At 31.2% G+C, this 15,626-nt stretch overlaps 1 protein-coding gene across 16 annotated transcripts in view; it reads right to left on the bottom strand.

Annotated features, from left to right (window-relative positions):
- Window positions 1-15,626, bottom strand: part of VPS13B (vacuolar protein sorting 13 homolog B) — a 1,000,970-nt gene that overhangs the window by 551,539 nt on the left and 433,805 nt on the right. For all 16 annotated transcript variants that reach the window (XR_013178353.1, XR_013178354.1, XR_013178355.1 and 13 more), the window contains one exon: window positions 449-558. Coding sequence is in view for 12 of the 16 variants with exons in the window: in XM_077167321.1 (XP_077023436.1) it covers window positions 449-558 (110 nt within the window). In the remaining 4 variants the exon portion in view is untranslated. The remainder of the gene's footprint in view (window positions 1-448; window positions 559-15,626) is intronic.

Raw genomic sequence — 15,626 nt, 5'->3', positions numbered from 1 at the left:
ACAAACCTAAAGATTAAAAAGAGATGTAGTCTTTAAAAACAAAAACTGGCATTTATTGATTAATTCTTATATACCAGACATTATGAGAACAGGTAACTAGGCACTATGAGAGAATACAGAATAGTAAAATAGGACTAATCTCTCTAATTATCTGCTTTACATGTTTTAAATACAATCTACCTGCTTTATATGTAATTTTCACAAGTAGTCTCTCTAACCTACCTGCTTTACATGAAACTTACGGAAAGCCCTAATAGTGAATAAAACTCTATAGTGACATAAAATTTCTTGTACAGAAAATTAATTAATAGAATCCCTTGAAAGGGCTGGGGTGGGAAACAGAGAAATACTGCTACATCTAGAAAAAGAAAAACAATCTAAAACATACAACAAATAACTGAGAAAATGATTTATCCAATTGAGGGAATAAATTGTGAAAATCTCTCACTTGTTGCATATGTCTACTGATTCGTTTCTGAGGTTGATAGATGAGCCAGGTGTATAAGATTGGGTCAATATTAGCTGTCAGTCCTTGTACACTACAGAGTAGTACAGCACCTAAAAAAAGCAAGATTTTAAAACTGTTATAATTCCTCCTAGAAAGTAGTAAACTTCATGCCACTTCACATCAACTAGGATGCCTATTATAAAACAGACAGAAAATACCAAGGGTTGCAATAACGTGGAAAAATTAATCTTCATATGAGCTAGTGGGAATATAAAATACGCAGCCATTTTGGAAAACAATTTGACAGTTCCTTAAAATGTAAAACATAGAGTTGCCATATAACCTAGCAATTTCATCCCTAGGTACATGCCCAAGAGAAAATTGTATACATCCATGCAAAAAGTTGATAACAGAAACACAATAGAACAACAACAAAAAAATCAACAAAACCGAAAGTTGGTTCTTTGAAAGGATCAATGAAATTGACAAACCTCTAGACAGACTGACAAAGAAAAAAAGAGAGAAGATGCAAATAAATAAAATCAGGAACAAAAACGGGATATTTTACAGAAATAAAATGGATTATGAGAGGGTATTATAAACAATTGTACTCCAACAAATTAGAAAAAAACAGGCAAATTTGCCTAGATAAAACAAGTAATAAATTACCTAATCTTAAGCAAGAATAGAAAATCTCAACAGTACCACAAGTAAAAGGTTAAATCATAAACAAAAACCTCCCACAAAAAAAAAAAAAAGTCCAGGCTCAGATCACTTCACTGCTGAAATCTACCACACATTTAAAGAATTAACATTAATTCATCTCAAACTCTTCAAAAAATAGAAAAGGAGGAAGCAATTCATAATTCATCTTGTGAGGCCAGCATTATACTGATACTAATGCCAAATAAAGGCAATAAGGAAGATAAAATCAGAGAACAAATTCCCTTACATGAATATGAATATGAACAATACTGAGTAAAGTACTAGCCAACTGAATCCAAGAGCATATAAAAAGGATTAAACAAATTACAAGTTCTGGAGAGGATGTAGAGAAACAGGAACACTCATTCATTGTTGGGGGTAATATAAAATGGTGTAGTTGCTGTGGAAGATAGTTTGGTGATTTCTCAGAAATTTAAGAATAGAATTATCATATGACCTAGTAATCTGATTCCCATGATTTGGTATATACCAAAGAGTACTGAAAGCAGAGACTCACACAGATATTTGCAAACTGACATTGACAGCATTATCATTCACAACTACCAAATAATGGAAGTGACCAATCTTCCATCAACCAATGAATAAATAAATAAAATGTGGTATAACCATACAATGGAATATTATACCGCCGTTAAAAGGAATGAAGTCTAATGCAGGTGACAACATGAATGAACTGTGAAGACATCATGTTGAATGAAATAGGCCAGGAACAAAAAAATAAATATTGCATGACTTCACTGAAAGTGGTGACTTGAACTTATATATTTGTACACCAATAGTCATAACAGCATTACTCATAATAGCCAAAAGTTGGAAGCAGTCAAAATGGCCACCACGAGATGAATGGATTAAGAATGTGGCATGTATATCCATTAAATGGAATATTATTCAGTCATAAAAAGATATGAAGTGCTGATACATACTACAAAACAAAGAAACTTTGAAGACACTGTGTTGAGTAAAATAAGCCAGAAACAAAAGAATAAATATTATATGGTTTCTCTCATATGAAATTCCAAGAATAAGCAAGTGCATGGACACAGAAACAACATAGTGGTTACCATGGACTGGGGAGGTAGCAATGAAAATACTCGGGATTCAGACAGTGATGTGCACATAAGAAATGTCATCGATGTATTTAATATCATAGAATTGTACTTAAAATAGTTTAAATGATTTTTACGTAATATATATATTACCATAATAAAAGATAAGGGAGCTGTGAGCTTAAATACAACTGTCTGTAATGAGATAACAGAAAATAAAAGAACTAGGAGTAATTTCTAGCTTCAAAAGAGGAATGGTTTTCCACACTCATGTAGATAATGATGCAATAATAAGCCCTCAATTTATAGAAGCCAAACCAATATCCCCAAGAAAGGATAGTCTGTCTAAGAAATCCTTCTGAAAATGGCTAAGAACTAAATAAATTCATATATCAAAATTGGCTCCCATTGTTAATTCCCTTGCTTCCGTCAGTTGATACCACATTTCTCTCTATTTCCCAAGTTATGTAATAAACTACATGCACCACCTTTTCTTCTTGACAGAAGATCATGCTTGAGTAAATATGGGAGTGAAAAAAGTACAATTAGAAAACAATATCAAGTTACATAAATTAAGAAGTCAACATTTTTAATAATAATATCCTCTACTTAACAACATAATTTTTTTAAAAAGAAAAAATAGTGGTTTCACTTCATAATCAAGTTATATCAATGTATGGTTTTGCTGGTACACTGATTCATAATTAAGAGACCATAATTTTCAATTAGAATGAGTAAACTGCTTACTATATAACTGCTATACAGTTTACCAATATATTGAATTGAACTATTTCTAATTAAGTCTACTTTTCACTTTTTAAAAATTTTATTACAAAAGATATTAACAGAAATTCCTAGACTGAGGAATACCATAAACTTTGGAAGTTTAAATTCCCTTAAAAATAATTCATACATTCTTTTATTACATGGAGGACTCAGTATTTCTAGTTTAGTTTTCCTTGCTGTCTAAAATACAAATGCCTTTTATTGTGATACCTACATTATTTGTGCTTCCTACACTTTCTATTTCTCCATCTTCACAAACACTGATTTTTTTTTTAGAAATTATAAAGAACCCACAATCTTGAATATAATGGATATATTTTGCTTTCTAGCCACATTGGAAAAAATTTTAAATATTCTAATGGAGAATAATATTAAGGAGCAAATTGCCAAAACATAAAAGTAGAAAACAAAACATTAGGAAAAAATTAATATTCTGATTTTTATGAAAATGTTTTTAAGGTCAATGTTATCATGACTACAAAATTTTGTTAAAGAAACATTAAAAATTTATTTTATGATTATTGGCAAAGGACTATATTTCTAAAATAACTTTAAAATATTGAAGGATTTATTTTATAATAATCATATATAATTTAAAGAAAAAGTAATATCTACTAGGGTAGTCTCAGATATCATTCCTATACTTTTGAAGTCATTTTAGTATATATTCCTAAGAATCTGAAACACTGAAATCAAAATTATTACCACAACAGGCACTTGAAATTAGAAAACCTATGGACATATTACAAGTGCAATAGTAGTCATCAAAATCAAAATTTGTATACCCTTTGGAAAGATGATTGTCAAATTGAGATTTTCCTTACCTTTCTTTTCCTATCAGGATCTGTACAGAAACAAAAGGACATTAAAAGTAAGGTGGTAAAAAAATAAGAAAAAAAAATTTTTTTTAAAGTGAGGTGGCAAGGTATAGCAGGCACCACAAGGTGGTGCTAACACGCTCTCATAAGTGGCTGGATGGACCACTGCTGCTATTCTCCAGAAGTGACCTAAAGTGTATCTCTCCAGCCCACAGGGTGGACACCAACTATAATATTCTCTGGTCTAAGACAAAAAGCAAAATATTAATAGTTTTGGAAGGTTTTTATTGTTGGTTTTGAAATAAAATTTTAATTTGAAATTCTCTATATTTTATTTTTTTATATTATTGTGAGATGAAACTGTTTATACTCAATGAATAAACTATCATCATGTACAAATCAAGGCTTCTTTATCAATAGTGTTCTTGTGTGGATACCTTGTACAAGTGACAATTTAAAAATAGCGTATTATGAAACTCATACTGATACTGCCAAAATGTGCTTCCCAGATTAACACCTACACTCTGCAAATTCACTTTTAAGAAAAAAGCATGTTAGGATTTCCCCACAATTCAGGCTCTAAAGGTACTAAACTAAACACTGGAGTCATCCTTCTTTGTTTAGCTTTCAGTTCCTGTCAGACAGACCCATTGGATGGACGGATGGACCGATGGATGGATAGATAGATAGGTGGATGGATGGATGCATGGGGGTATGGAAGGAAGTAAGGAAGGCTGGCCAGCCTGGTTCCAGAAAAGCAATAGCAATTTAGAATAAAGAAAACGAGAATTGCTACAGGGATATATATGTACTGGGCACATATATATAATGTGGTATATATTTATATATATATAATTTTGAGGGTTAAATGTTTTATATAAAATACATATAATTACATTTAATCCTCAAAATAATCCTAATTTTCCAATGCAGAAACAGGGTTTTAAAGAAGTAAAGAACGTTGCCTAAGGTAATACAAACAGCAGGGCTACCTGATTTCAGAGCCTTTTGCCACTATGCCATAAAATAATAATATTGATGAAAATAGCAGTAATTCTGAGTGACAACTCTGTGTTGAGTAATATGTTAAGCATTTTAGATTGATTTTCTAATTTACTCTACACAACAACACTAAAAGGTATTGTTGTTTTTTCCCATTACTGATGAAGAAACTGAGGCACAGAGAGGTTCAGTGGCTTCCCCAAAGTCCTACTACTATTAAGTGGCAAAGCAGGGATTCAAGGTAAGCAATGTGGTTATAGGTTCTTACTCACCTGATAATAATGCCACTTATAAAATACACAACTATTTACTTTTTGAACAGAATAACCTGCTGTTTAACTGGGATTAAAACAAAAAAACTGTTATTAAGTGCATAAAATGAATTAAAATGTTAGGCTAGACACTATGGAAGGAGACTTTAGTGAGCTGGAAATCTAGATAGGAACATAACATCTCATTAACCTGAAAAATATAACCACCGTTAAAGATCACAAAATAAGATACTAGAAAATATGATTAATTGCCAGTGGTTAAAGATAACAAAATAAGTTATTAGAAAAGGTAAAATGTTATTAATTACAAACAATAGCTTATATAAGATTTTTTAAAAAGCAGGTAACTTCAGATATAGCAGGTTGAGAAAAGCACTAGAGAAAATGTAGATTTGAGTTGAATCTTCATGGAGACATAGGTTTAAATAGAGGAGAAGGAGGTAGAAAGGGTATTCCAAGCAGTATAATATATGAGTGGAAGTGTGAATGAACAAAAGTACAAATTGTGTTCAGGAGATAATTGATTTGAATGAATATAGAGCATTTTTACACAGAAAAAAATCAAACTACAAAGCTCTTGAAACCTAAAGATAAATAAATATATCCATGTTTCTAACAAATTAATTATATTTTCTATAATAAATAGTTCAACAAACAAAAAGAAACTAGATTTCAAATTACACGAGAATCACTTTACCAAAAGGAAATTGGCTGATGTGATGGAAAGGAAAGAAAGAAATACAGGAATGAAAGAACTAAGGGAGAAATGTAGAAGAAATGAAATTAAGTCTACAGTTTGCAATTTATAAAATATTCCGCAGCAATACTAGAGATTCTTCAAAGTATTTAACTTTAACTTACATCTCCAGATAATACATGTAGCAAAATTATAATTGTAAAACTAAAACTGATCTTTTAAAATTACTTTATCATTTTAAAAAACACAAGTGAGGATACTAGTTTTTCAGTATTTGATTCCTTTTAGAGGGAGTATGGGAGAACTTAAAAGATTACAGAAACAAAACAAAACATACATGTATGACAAAGTAATTTTTGCTTCTAAAGAACATGTTCCCAACGTCTTTCTATTAATTAATTAAACCTATTGAATTTACTGTGTTAAATTAACATTAAAATAATTTGCGTAATACAAAAAACTCCTAGATATACTGCTTCAATTAAATCTCAGAACAATCTTATCATTTTTTTTGTAGTGACTAAGTCGAAGTTACATTATACCTATAAGAGCTAAGATTCAAACTCAGAGTTCTCTGGACTTTAATTCTGAAATTCTTTTTTCACTGTTACTATTAGAAGAATTATAGAGTACACAACTAAAGTTTATGAAAAGTATGGACAGTATTACTTAGACCAGATATACTGATATGTGGGTAACACCCATAGACCTAGAACAGGGGTTCATCATTCATTTATCCAACGATATTTACCAACTATTTGCCAAGCTCTATTCTAAGCACCAAGGATACAATAGTTAGAGAAATAAACAAAGAAGCAAACACGTAAGAAAACATTATATACCAATAAGCATAATTTTTTAAACAATTATAATTGAGTACTAGGAAAGAGAATGACTGTGTGAATCCTTAATATTGACTGCTCATCAAGACCTACCACTGAAACTGACACTTAAGTCAATAAAGAGCCAGCCAAGTATAAAGTAATTAGATAACCATTTCAAACAAAACAGGAGTCTACTTTGTATAAAGGTAGTAGACCCAGAAAATAGTGTGAATGGGACAGAGCTGTAGATTAAGTCAGAGAGGCAAGCAGGAAATTTTTAAGTTAAGAAAAGTAGTTAGAATTTTCTATTCTTCATATGAAGAGAGGGATTTAGTCAGGGGAATAAAATAAGGTGATTTATATTAAAGGGAAATATACCATTCTAAATGCTGTGTATTCTTTACATAGCAGCATAAGCTTGGAAGCAGAGATACCAACTAGAACTAAAGCAGTCTAGTAGTTCTTAACCTTTTCCCTATTCTAACATACTTGAGAGAAATTACACTTTCCAATCACTAACCACAATGGAGGGGAGTTTCTGATAACACTCTTTGTCCCTTTTCAGAGGTTCTATTCAAGAATAATTATACTATAGCATTTCTCTACTGCTCACTCTCTAACTCCTATCTTCCGTGACTAGCCATTTTTAACTCTTTTCTTTCCTCTTGTTCTTCTTCCTTTTCTTCTGCCTAGACTAAAAGTTCACTTTGAACATTACTCAATAATTAGAGTTGGATATCTATCTCAAAAGACTATGGACCTTGCCTGCACTGAACTTTCCTGATATTTTAAAAACTTTTGCAAAGGCAAGTAAAAAGATATCTCCACAAAATAAGAACAGATTTTTGAATAATGTGACTATTGTAATAGACAATTTCCATTAAAAAAAATTTGACATGCTTTCAGAATGTAGGCCGATTTTTATGAAGTTTGAGGGTAAACATTTGAAGATATTAAAATTCCTAGCAAGTGAACACACTAAAAATATCTTTGGAAAATTAAAAACACTCAGAAATCTGATGTAAAAATTCAATTTTAGTTTAATTTTCATTACTTTGTATCCTGGGATATTTCTTTTCTTTTGTTTAGAAGGCAGAGACTTTGACATTATAAAGGGGAAAAAAGGCCTGGAGAAGGAAGCTCATAATAATGATTTTTAGTTTTACGCTTTCAATTATTAAGAGTGAAAATTATAACTCAATTCTCAACTTAACTAAATGTTTCCTAATACTATCCAAGTCTCAGAAAGCAAATTGTTTATATTTTTATTCCCCTGAACAAGAATTACTTGGTTATGGCAATTTTTAAAATTAGAAAATAAAAGAGTGAGTTGAAATTACTTGTCAACTCTCATTTTCTCATAGAAACAAGGATAAATTTTAAAATAGGTTATTTTCTTAGTTATCCATCTGATGATTTTGGAAATAATATGTTATTTCCAATTTTAGATGACATACCTATATACTAGCAGAAAAAAAAAACCCATTTTAGAATGGAGAAAGCAACCACATAAAACCACAGCTAATATCATATAGAAATACTAAATGGACTTTTCAAGGTTCTTATTTTTTGTAAATTGTTTTTACTGCTGCAAATTAGTAAGGAGCCTTCAGCAACAATATGTGGTCCAGGAATTTTATGAAAATATATTCAGTCACTTAAAAAAAAGAAGACTTCTGGGGATAATTAGAGTCAAGATAAGAAACTGGAAATGGAATGATGAGAAACTGGACCCAGGAATGCCTCTAAATGCTATCTTTTCTTAGTAAGTGATAACATTACCAACTAAATATTGAGTGCATCATGTTTTTTTGAAAGAAGTTTGCCTGCTATACTAAGAATGAATCACATCAAAATGAACACTTCAAGTCATACTTAAGTTATGCCTGCCTTTAAAACTGATGAACCAGTCTTTATTTGTCCTGAAATTAATCATCCTTTAATCTCTTGCTACACATTGTTTCATAACCTCAAGAAATCTCAATGTGTTGCCAAACGCAAGGAATAGAGTACTGAGGCTGTTTCTTCTAACATTACATAATTAAATGTTTTACTACATAAGCTTCTGTCATGCAATTTTTCATAGAACAGGCCTGAGAACATTGCCTTTTCTTTTATCAGTTATTTCCCACGTTGATATATATTTGACTATGAAGAAAAGAAATTTTCTTCTTTGTTGTTTGCCTGTTTTTAAGTAAATTCATTAGAACTTAGAATCAGGAAGACAAACATCTAACTGAATTATGCAGTTATAACAAAATTTTTAGAATTTGCTTTCTGGAATTTCTTAAAGGAAAAATCTGTTTTCAATGCACGAAAAAAAAAAAAAAACTATTCTCTGACTTGTAGCCAAAGCTCATATTCCTTGGTCATAGATATTTTTTTCCTTTCATCTTTTTAAACTTAGCTTTATTCCTATTACATTCATGAACCAAGAGATACCTGTAATGAATAAGAGGACTGCAGAAACAAACTGAAGCTGGGAATAAGGTGATGGAACGCTTCAGAAAATGAACTGCATGAGGTAATTTCATTAGCATAATGTATGCCTGCTACCAGTAATATGAGTAATGACAGCATGAGTGTAACCAGCCAGGGACCATAAATTTGAAATTATTAGAAACAAAATTATTTAAGGGAAGGATTTCCTGTGATCCACTGGAATATATTTAAGAGGGTTATGGTCACCTGATCATCTCTATGAAGATGAACTGATCTTCCAGTCAGAATTGACACTCCTACCATATTCCCAAGAGCACTTTCATCACATATAAGTCTTCCATCCTGATTTATAATAAGACATGTACATATCCTCTTCCCTTCTAGATATTATACTGTTTGATGACTTACTCATTTGGTTATCTATCACCCAAAGAAAGCAGGAGAACACCTCCAACATAACTGGACTTTTATAACAAATATTTACTAAATTACTATTACATGAGTTTTCTTGAAAACACACATTTAAATGGGAATAAATATATAAACAAGTCATTACAGTACAAACTATATTATGTGTTAGAGGTATAAATAAAATGTTATGCAAACTGAGAGAAATTGCTAAGTCTCCCAGAGGGTGGCCAAATTTTGAGAGAGATAATGTTTGATTTGGACCTAAAAAGTTCAGTATTTTCAATACTACAAAAAGACTCCAGAAAGAAAAGTGTTTATGTTAAAAATACTGAGATTTTCTACACATGCAGGTGTTTACTGGGAGAAAAGGAATGAATGTGAAATAGTCAAAAAGGTGTTAGTAAAGGAATGATATTAAACTAAAGTTTAAATTTAAAACTTGTAGGCAATAGGGATCCATGGAAGGCTTTCCAGTAAGGAAGTTACCTGATCAGAACTTGTGTGGGAAAAGACAGATAAGTAAAAGTGGAAGGCAGTTTGGCGGTTCCTCAAAAAGCTGAATATAGAATTGCCATATGACCCAGCAATACCATTGCTAGGTATCTACTCAGAGGACTTAGGGCAAAGACACAAATGGACATTTGCACACCAATGTTTATGGCAGCATTATTTACAATTGCAAAGAGATGGAAACAGCCAAAATATCCATCAACAGATGAGTGGCTAAACAACCTGTGGTATATACATACGATGGAATACTATGCAGCTCTAAGACAGAATAAACTTATGAAGCATGTAATAACATGGATGGACCTAGAGAACATTATGCTGAGTGAGACTAGCCAAAAACTAAAGGAAAAATACTGTATGGTCTCACTGATATGAACCGATAGTAGTGAATAAACTTGGAATATGTCATTGGTAACAGGGACCGTCAGGAGATAGAAATAGGGTAAGATAATGGGTAATTGGAGCTGAAGGGATACAGACTGTGCAACAGGACTGGATACAAAAACTCAGAAATGGACAGCACAATACTACCTAATTGTAATGTAATTATGTTAAAACATTGAATGAAGCTGCATGTGAGGTATAGGGTTTTTTTTTCTCTCTATTATCATTTTATTTCTTATTCTGTTGTCTTTTTATTTCTTTTTCTAAATTGATGCAAATGTACTAAGAAATGATGAATATGCAACTATGTGATGATATTAAGAATTACTGATTGTATATGTAGAATGGAATGATTTCTAAATGTTTTGTTAGTTAATTTTTTTAATTAATAAAAAAAGAATTACAAAAAAAAGTGGTTGGGTAACTAGAGGCAGAGAAATCTAACAAATATTGAAGAATAAACAGTAGAATTAACAAGAGCATGGATATATTTAAGTACTAATTAGCTAACAAATAGCCTTATTTTAAAATAAATAACATCTACCATTCAGGAATCTATTTTTCCAATCGAGTAAATTATTAAAGCAAGGGAAGGCCTCCCTGGAAAAAGCTGAGAAGGGAACTTTGTTTTTATTTTATATTTATCATTATCGTAATTCAATTTTAACAAGAATACCAAAGTATTCTCATAATTTAAAAAAGAATAACTTAAAATCATATGCATTTGAAAATGAACAGAATTATTAAATAACTAAAATTAATTTCAAGGAAAGTGATTTTTTTAAAAAGATTCATATTATAATTCCCTGACCCATCCACCACTTAGCACCAAATATAATTTCACTTTGAAAAGGCTCTCCAAATGATTTCATTTTAGTTGCTAACCTGTTTTACTAGACAGCTATTTAAAACTTTTTATTAGTTTTGTTGCTATTTTTGATTTTGCCTACTGTACAAGTCAGAAACACATACTTTATCCTTGGTACTTCCCTCTTAGTGGCTGTCACAGATCAAAATCATCAATAAATCCTGAGAATTTTGCCTCCTAAATCATTCTCAAATTTGTCTACTCCTCTCCATTGTCAACTTCACTACTGAGATCAAATGCCTACATCTCTTTTATAATAACAATTAACAATATACTTTACTGATCTGCTAACACCCACTCTCGTGCCTATACAAACTCACCAACCAGTTCTCAACACTTGCAACAGAAGTGATACTGTCAAGATACAATTTGATCCTGTCAACAGAACCAGTATCCCCTCTTCCAATGGCTTCTCGTTTTTTAAGACGAAATATGACTCCTTAAATAGACCACAAGACTCAATATGGTGTGGCCTCCTATCATTCTTTCCAGATTCCTCTTGCACTATTCCCCCTTGTACTCTCAGCCCCGCTTCAATTCCTGCTTCTTACTTCTCAGACATCATTCTATCTGAAAAGCTTTTCCTATCTTTGCCAGTTAATTCCTACATTAACTCCTTCACATCTAAATTCAAACTTCATATCTTCAAGAAAATTTTCTCTGATCTTCCAAAGTCAAATTCTCCTATTGTAAATCTCCTAACATTATGAATCTTTCTGTTGTGGTACCTATTGCAATTTATATTTATTTGTGTGATTGCTTGGTCCTCCCGTTCATAAGCTCTATGAAGGTAAGTACCAGGTATTTTATTCTATCCACTGTATCTTCACCATTTCAAGAAAAATTTGTTATACAAATAACTGAGTACAAAATAAATACATACATGCTGCAATAAACTAAAACCATGTAGAATAAAGAAAGAAAGAATTCAAAATCTTCCCTCCACCCCCTCTAATCACCAAAAATAACAACTACTCTGTTATGTATTGCTTCTGACGACTTTCTAGAATTACAGTTATATATCTACAATTAGATATTTTACAAAAACTGAATCATATTTAGCACTGATTGCCAGATATAGCAAATAAAAACAGAGGCAACTCTGATCATAATTAATATGTATTGTTCTTCAATTTGCTTTCCTCCAATATGGATTCTAGATTTTTTTGTTAGGTATATTCACAGGAGATACTGAATTGTACCTCCAATAATGAACTACCAGTCTAAGTGCTAGGAGTAAGAAAAAAAACCCACTATTTTCAACTATGAAAAGTGCCCCATATCCCTTAAAAATAAATTTCTATTCTTCTTTTCATGAAGCAGAAAATAATCTATTTTAAGGATGAAAAACTACCAACATCCTGAGTTGCAAAATTTCTCAAAATAATGTTCAAAGATGGGAATCTGCCAGAATGTTTTCATGCCATAAAAAAACTCCTGTAACTCAATTTTATGTGTATGTCAAAAAATGTAAAATTATTATAATCACATATTAATATTTGATTGTTAAAATTATAGGGAAAAATACATACGCTTTACACTTAAGAAGAATTCTATAAGTAACTGAAAAATAAAGGCATTTGCTGGGTTGTCTCTCCCTATAAGTAACAGATCGTAATGACTGCATTTTAGTACTCCTGAAAGATAAAACGATACAGCCATTCTTACAAAATGTAAAGCAAATTTTTAAATGTTTAAAGCATTCTGATCAAAATCACCTTATTTGACCTTAGAATTGTTTTAAATTGTTTCACAGGGCAAGAAATAGCATCATCTAATTTTTGTCCATGTTGCTTAGCATTGCAGAGATAAAACAAATAACTTTTGAATGTCATCTGAAAAGGTTTATTTTCAAGATTGTTTTATTTAACAATCTTGATTTCATCTTTATATAAAAATCTGATAGGCTAAACGTGGGCTAGAAATACAGTTTATTTTGTTAGCAACTAAAAACAGAGTCATAAAATTGATCTTAATACCAAGTAGAGAAATCTTATGACGGCTCACTCAATAGGAGTTATCATGGTCTGTATTTTACCACACTCTGGGCAACTAATATAACAATAAAATGACAACTGTCTGGCACAATCAAGCAATAGCATCAGTCATTACAGATTTGCTGAAATGAACAGGGGCAAGTTAAATCATATCCTGAATAATAATTACTAACTCATAATTCAAACATCTAAAGCTTAGACCTAAAACTTAAAAAAATTATTGAAATTTTTTTACATAGGTATTTAAGGATACATGTACAAGATTATTCAGGACAGTATTACTTGTAATAATGAAAATGAAAACAAGCTAAATAACTACTAAACAAATAATGAAAATACTATCATTAATGGAATAATACAAGCAGTGGAGATGAATGGACTATAATACATAGCTATGAGCTATGTATCATAAGTTGAATAAGAAAAGGAAGTTGAATATAAACAGCATGATATTGGTAACAGCTAACTTTTGCTATGGAGCATACCAACCACAATTCAGTAACTTAAATTATTAATACTTTACTTAGTTAAGTATTTTGAGGGTCAACAATTTCGGTTGCTCCCAGCTATGAGGTCCCTCTGGTAGTTTGGTTGATCTTGGCCAAGGCATATCTGCAGTCGATTGTTGGGTCAGTTGGAGGCTGTGGCAGTGCAGTTCTCCTTTACATGGTTTCACAGACTCCAAATCAGACTTGTTCACATAGTGATCTACAGTTCACATGGTCATCTACAGTGCCAAATGCAGCAGGAAAGAAGTTCCCAAGTGCAAATGCTTTATAAATTTCTGCTTATATCACGTTTATTAATGTCCCTTTGGCCAAAGCAAGTCATATTTCCAAATGAAATTAAAGGGACAGAGAAACAGTCTCTACATTTTTATGGTAGGCTCTACAACTTGACACTGTAAAGCTGTGAATGCAGGGAGAAGAGAAATTTGTAGCTATTTTTATATTCTACTACAACATCACTGGTATGTAAAATGATGCAAAGAACACTATTTATATTATTGAGTGAAACATACATACATATATACATGGCAAAAGTATGAATATAAACACAGAAATGATAAAGGCCTGGCTCAGGATAGTGATCAACTCTTGTTTTGAAGATCGTAAATAAGAAAAGGTAAAAGTAAAAAGGAAACTTCAATTAAGTTTGCAATTTATTTACTTCATTAGGTGAAAGAAGGGTATATGATGTTCTTGTTAAATAGGTTACACCTTTTAGCATGTCTAATTTCAGAAAAGCAGTAAAGAATATTTATAAGGGAATTCTAATAAGAATAATATAATGAGCTCTCAACATACGTTACTAAAACATAGACTATAAAATAAAATTTTTAATTTTCCATGGACTGGAGGATCAAATTATTTGAATAATTAGAAAAAGCATAAAGACACTTAAATAAAAGTACATGGATTGAAAATAAAAGGACATGGATTGACAACAGGTGGCACCTTTTAAAAACAATACTTTTGAAAGGGATACACCCTCGACAGAGGCCACACAATATAACTTTAGGTAACACAATGTCAAATATGAGCTAGTAATTCAAAACTACAAAAATATGGGGAAATATGCCACTGCAATTATCTATCATCAGAAGAAAAACAACAGAAATAGATCTGTAACAATTTTCAATAACAGAATAATTAAATGCAGATTTTAACAGAATGTTTAAATTATGTAAAAACATAAAAGATGGAACAGAAAAGTTAAAAAAAAGAACTTAAATGCACGCAAAAAAGATGACAGTTCAAAGAGGTCCACACTGATTTCTTAAAAAGTATATTAATGAAATTATGAACACAATGGATATGTTAAATTGCAAATTATACAAGTAAAGAAATAAGTAGTGAATCTGAAAAGAAACCAGAAGAAATCACTCAGAATGCAAAACAGAGAAAAAGTGATTAAAAATATGATAGAGAGGTAAAGAGACATAGATAGAATGAAAATATTCAAAAATGTGTCATCAAAGTTCCAGAAGGATATAAGAGTGGTGAGCAATATTTGAGGAAATAACAGCTAAGAATCTCCTAGAATTGATGAAAAATGTGGATCCTCAGATCTGGACAGCAAAATGATTCCCAAGTAAGAGAAGTTAAATGAAAAACATACCTTGTTGAACTGTGATTAAACCAAATAAAGTAAGTGTAAACATAAAGATGTAAAACCAAGCAGAGAAAATAGACATATTACTTAAGAAGGGATGACAATTAGCCTTATGGTAGATCTCTCAAATTAAAAGTGAAAAGAAATGAAAATGAAAAGAGAGAACAAGGGGGAGGAAGGTGAAAAAGAGAACAGAAAGAGAGGAAGGGAGGAAGAGAAGACAGGGTGAGGAAAATTCTACAAAACATTCAAAGAAGAGATCCAATATTTTACAAATACT

Source organism: Tamandua tetradactyla, chromosome 6, assembly GCF_023851605.1.
Source record: "Tamandua tetradactyla isolate mTamTet1 chromosome 6, mTamTet1.pri, whole genome shotgun sequence".
Classification (NCBI taxonomy): domain Eukaryota; kingdom Metazoa; phylum Chordata; class Mammalia; order Pilosa; family Myrmecophagidae; genus Tamandua; species Tamandua tetradactyla.
Note: the sequence above shows the minus strand (reverse complement) of the source record. Positions and strands in the feature narration are given on the sequence as shown.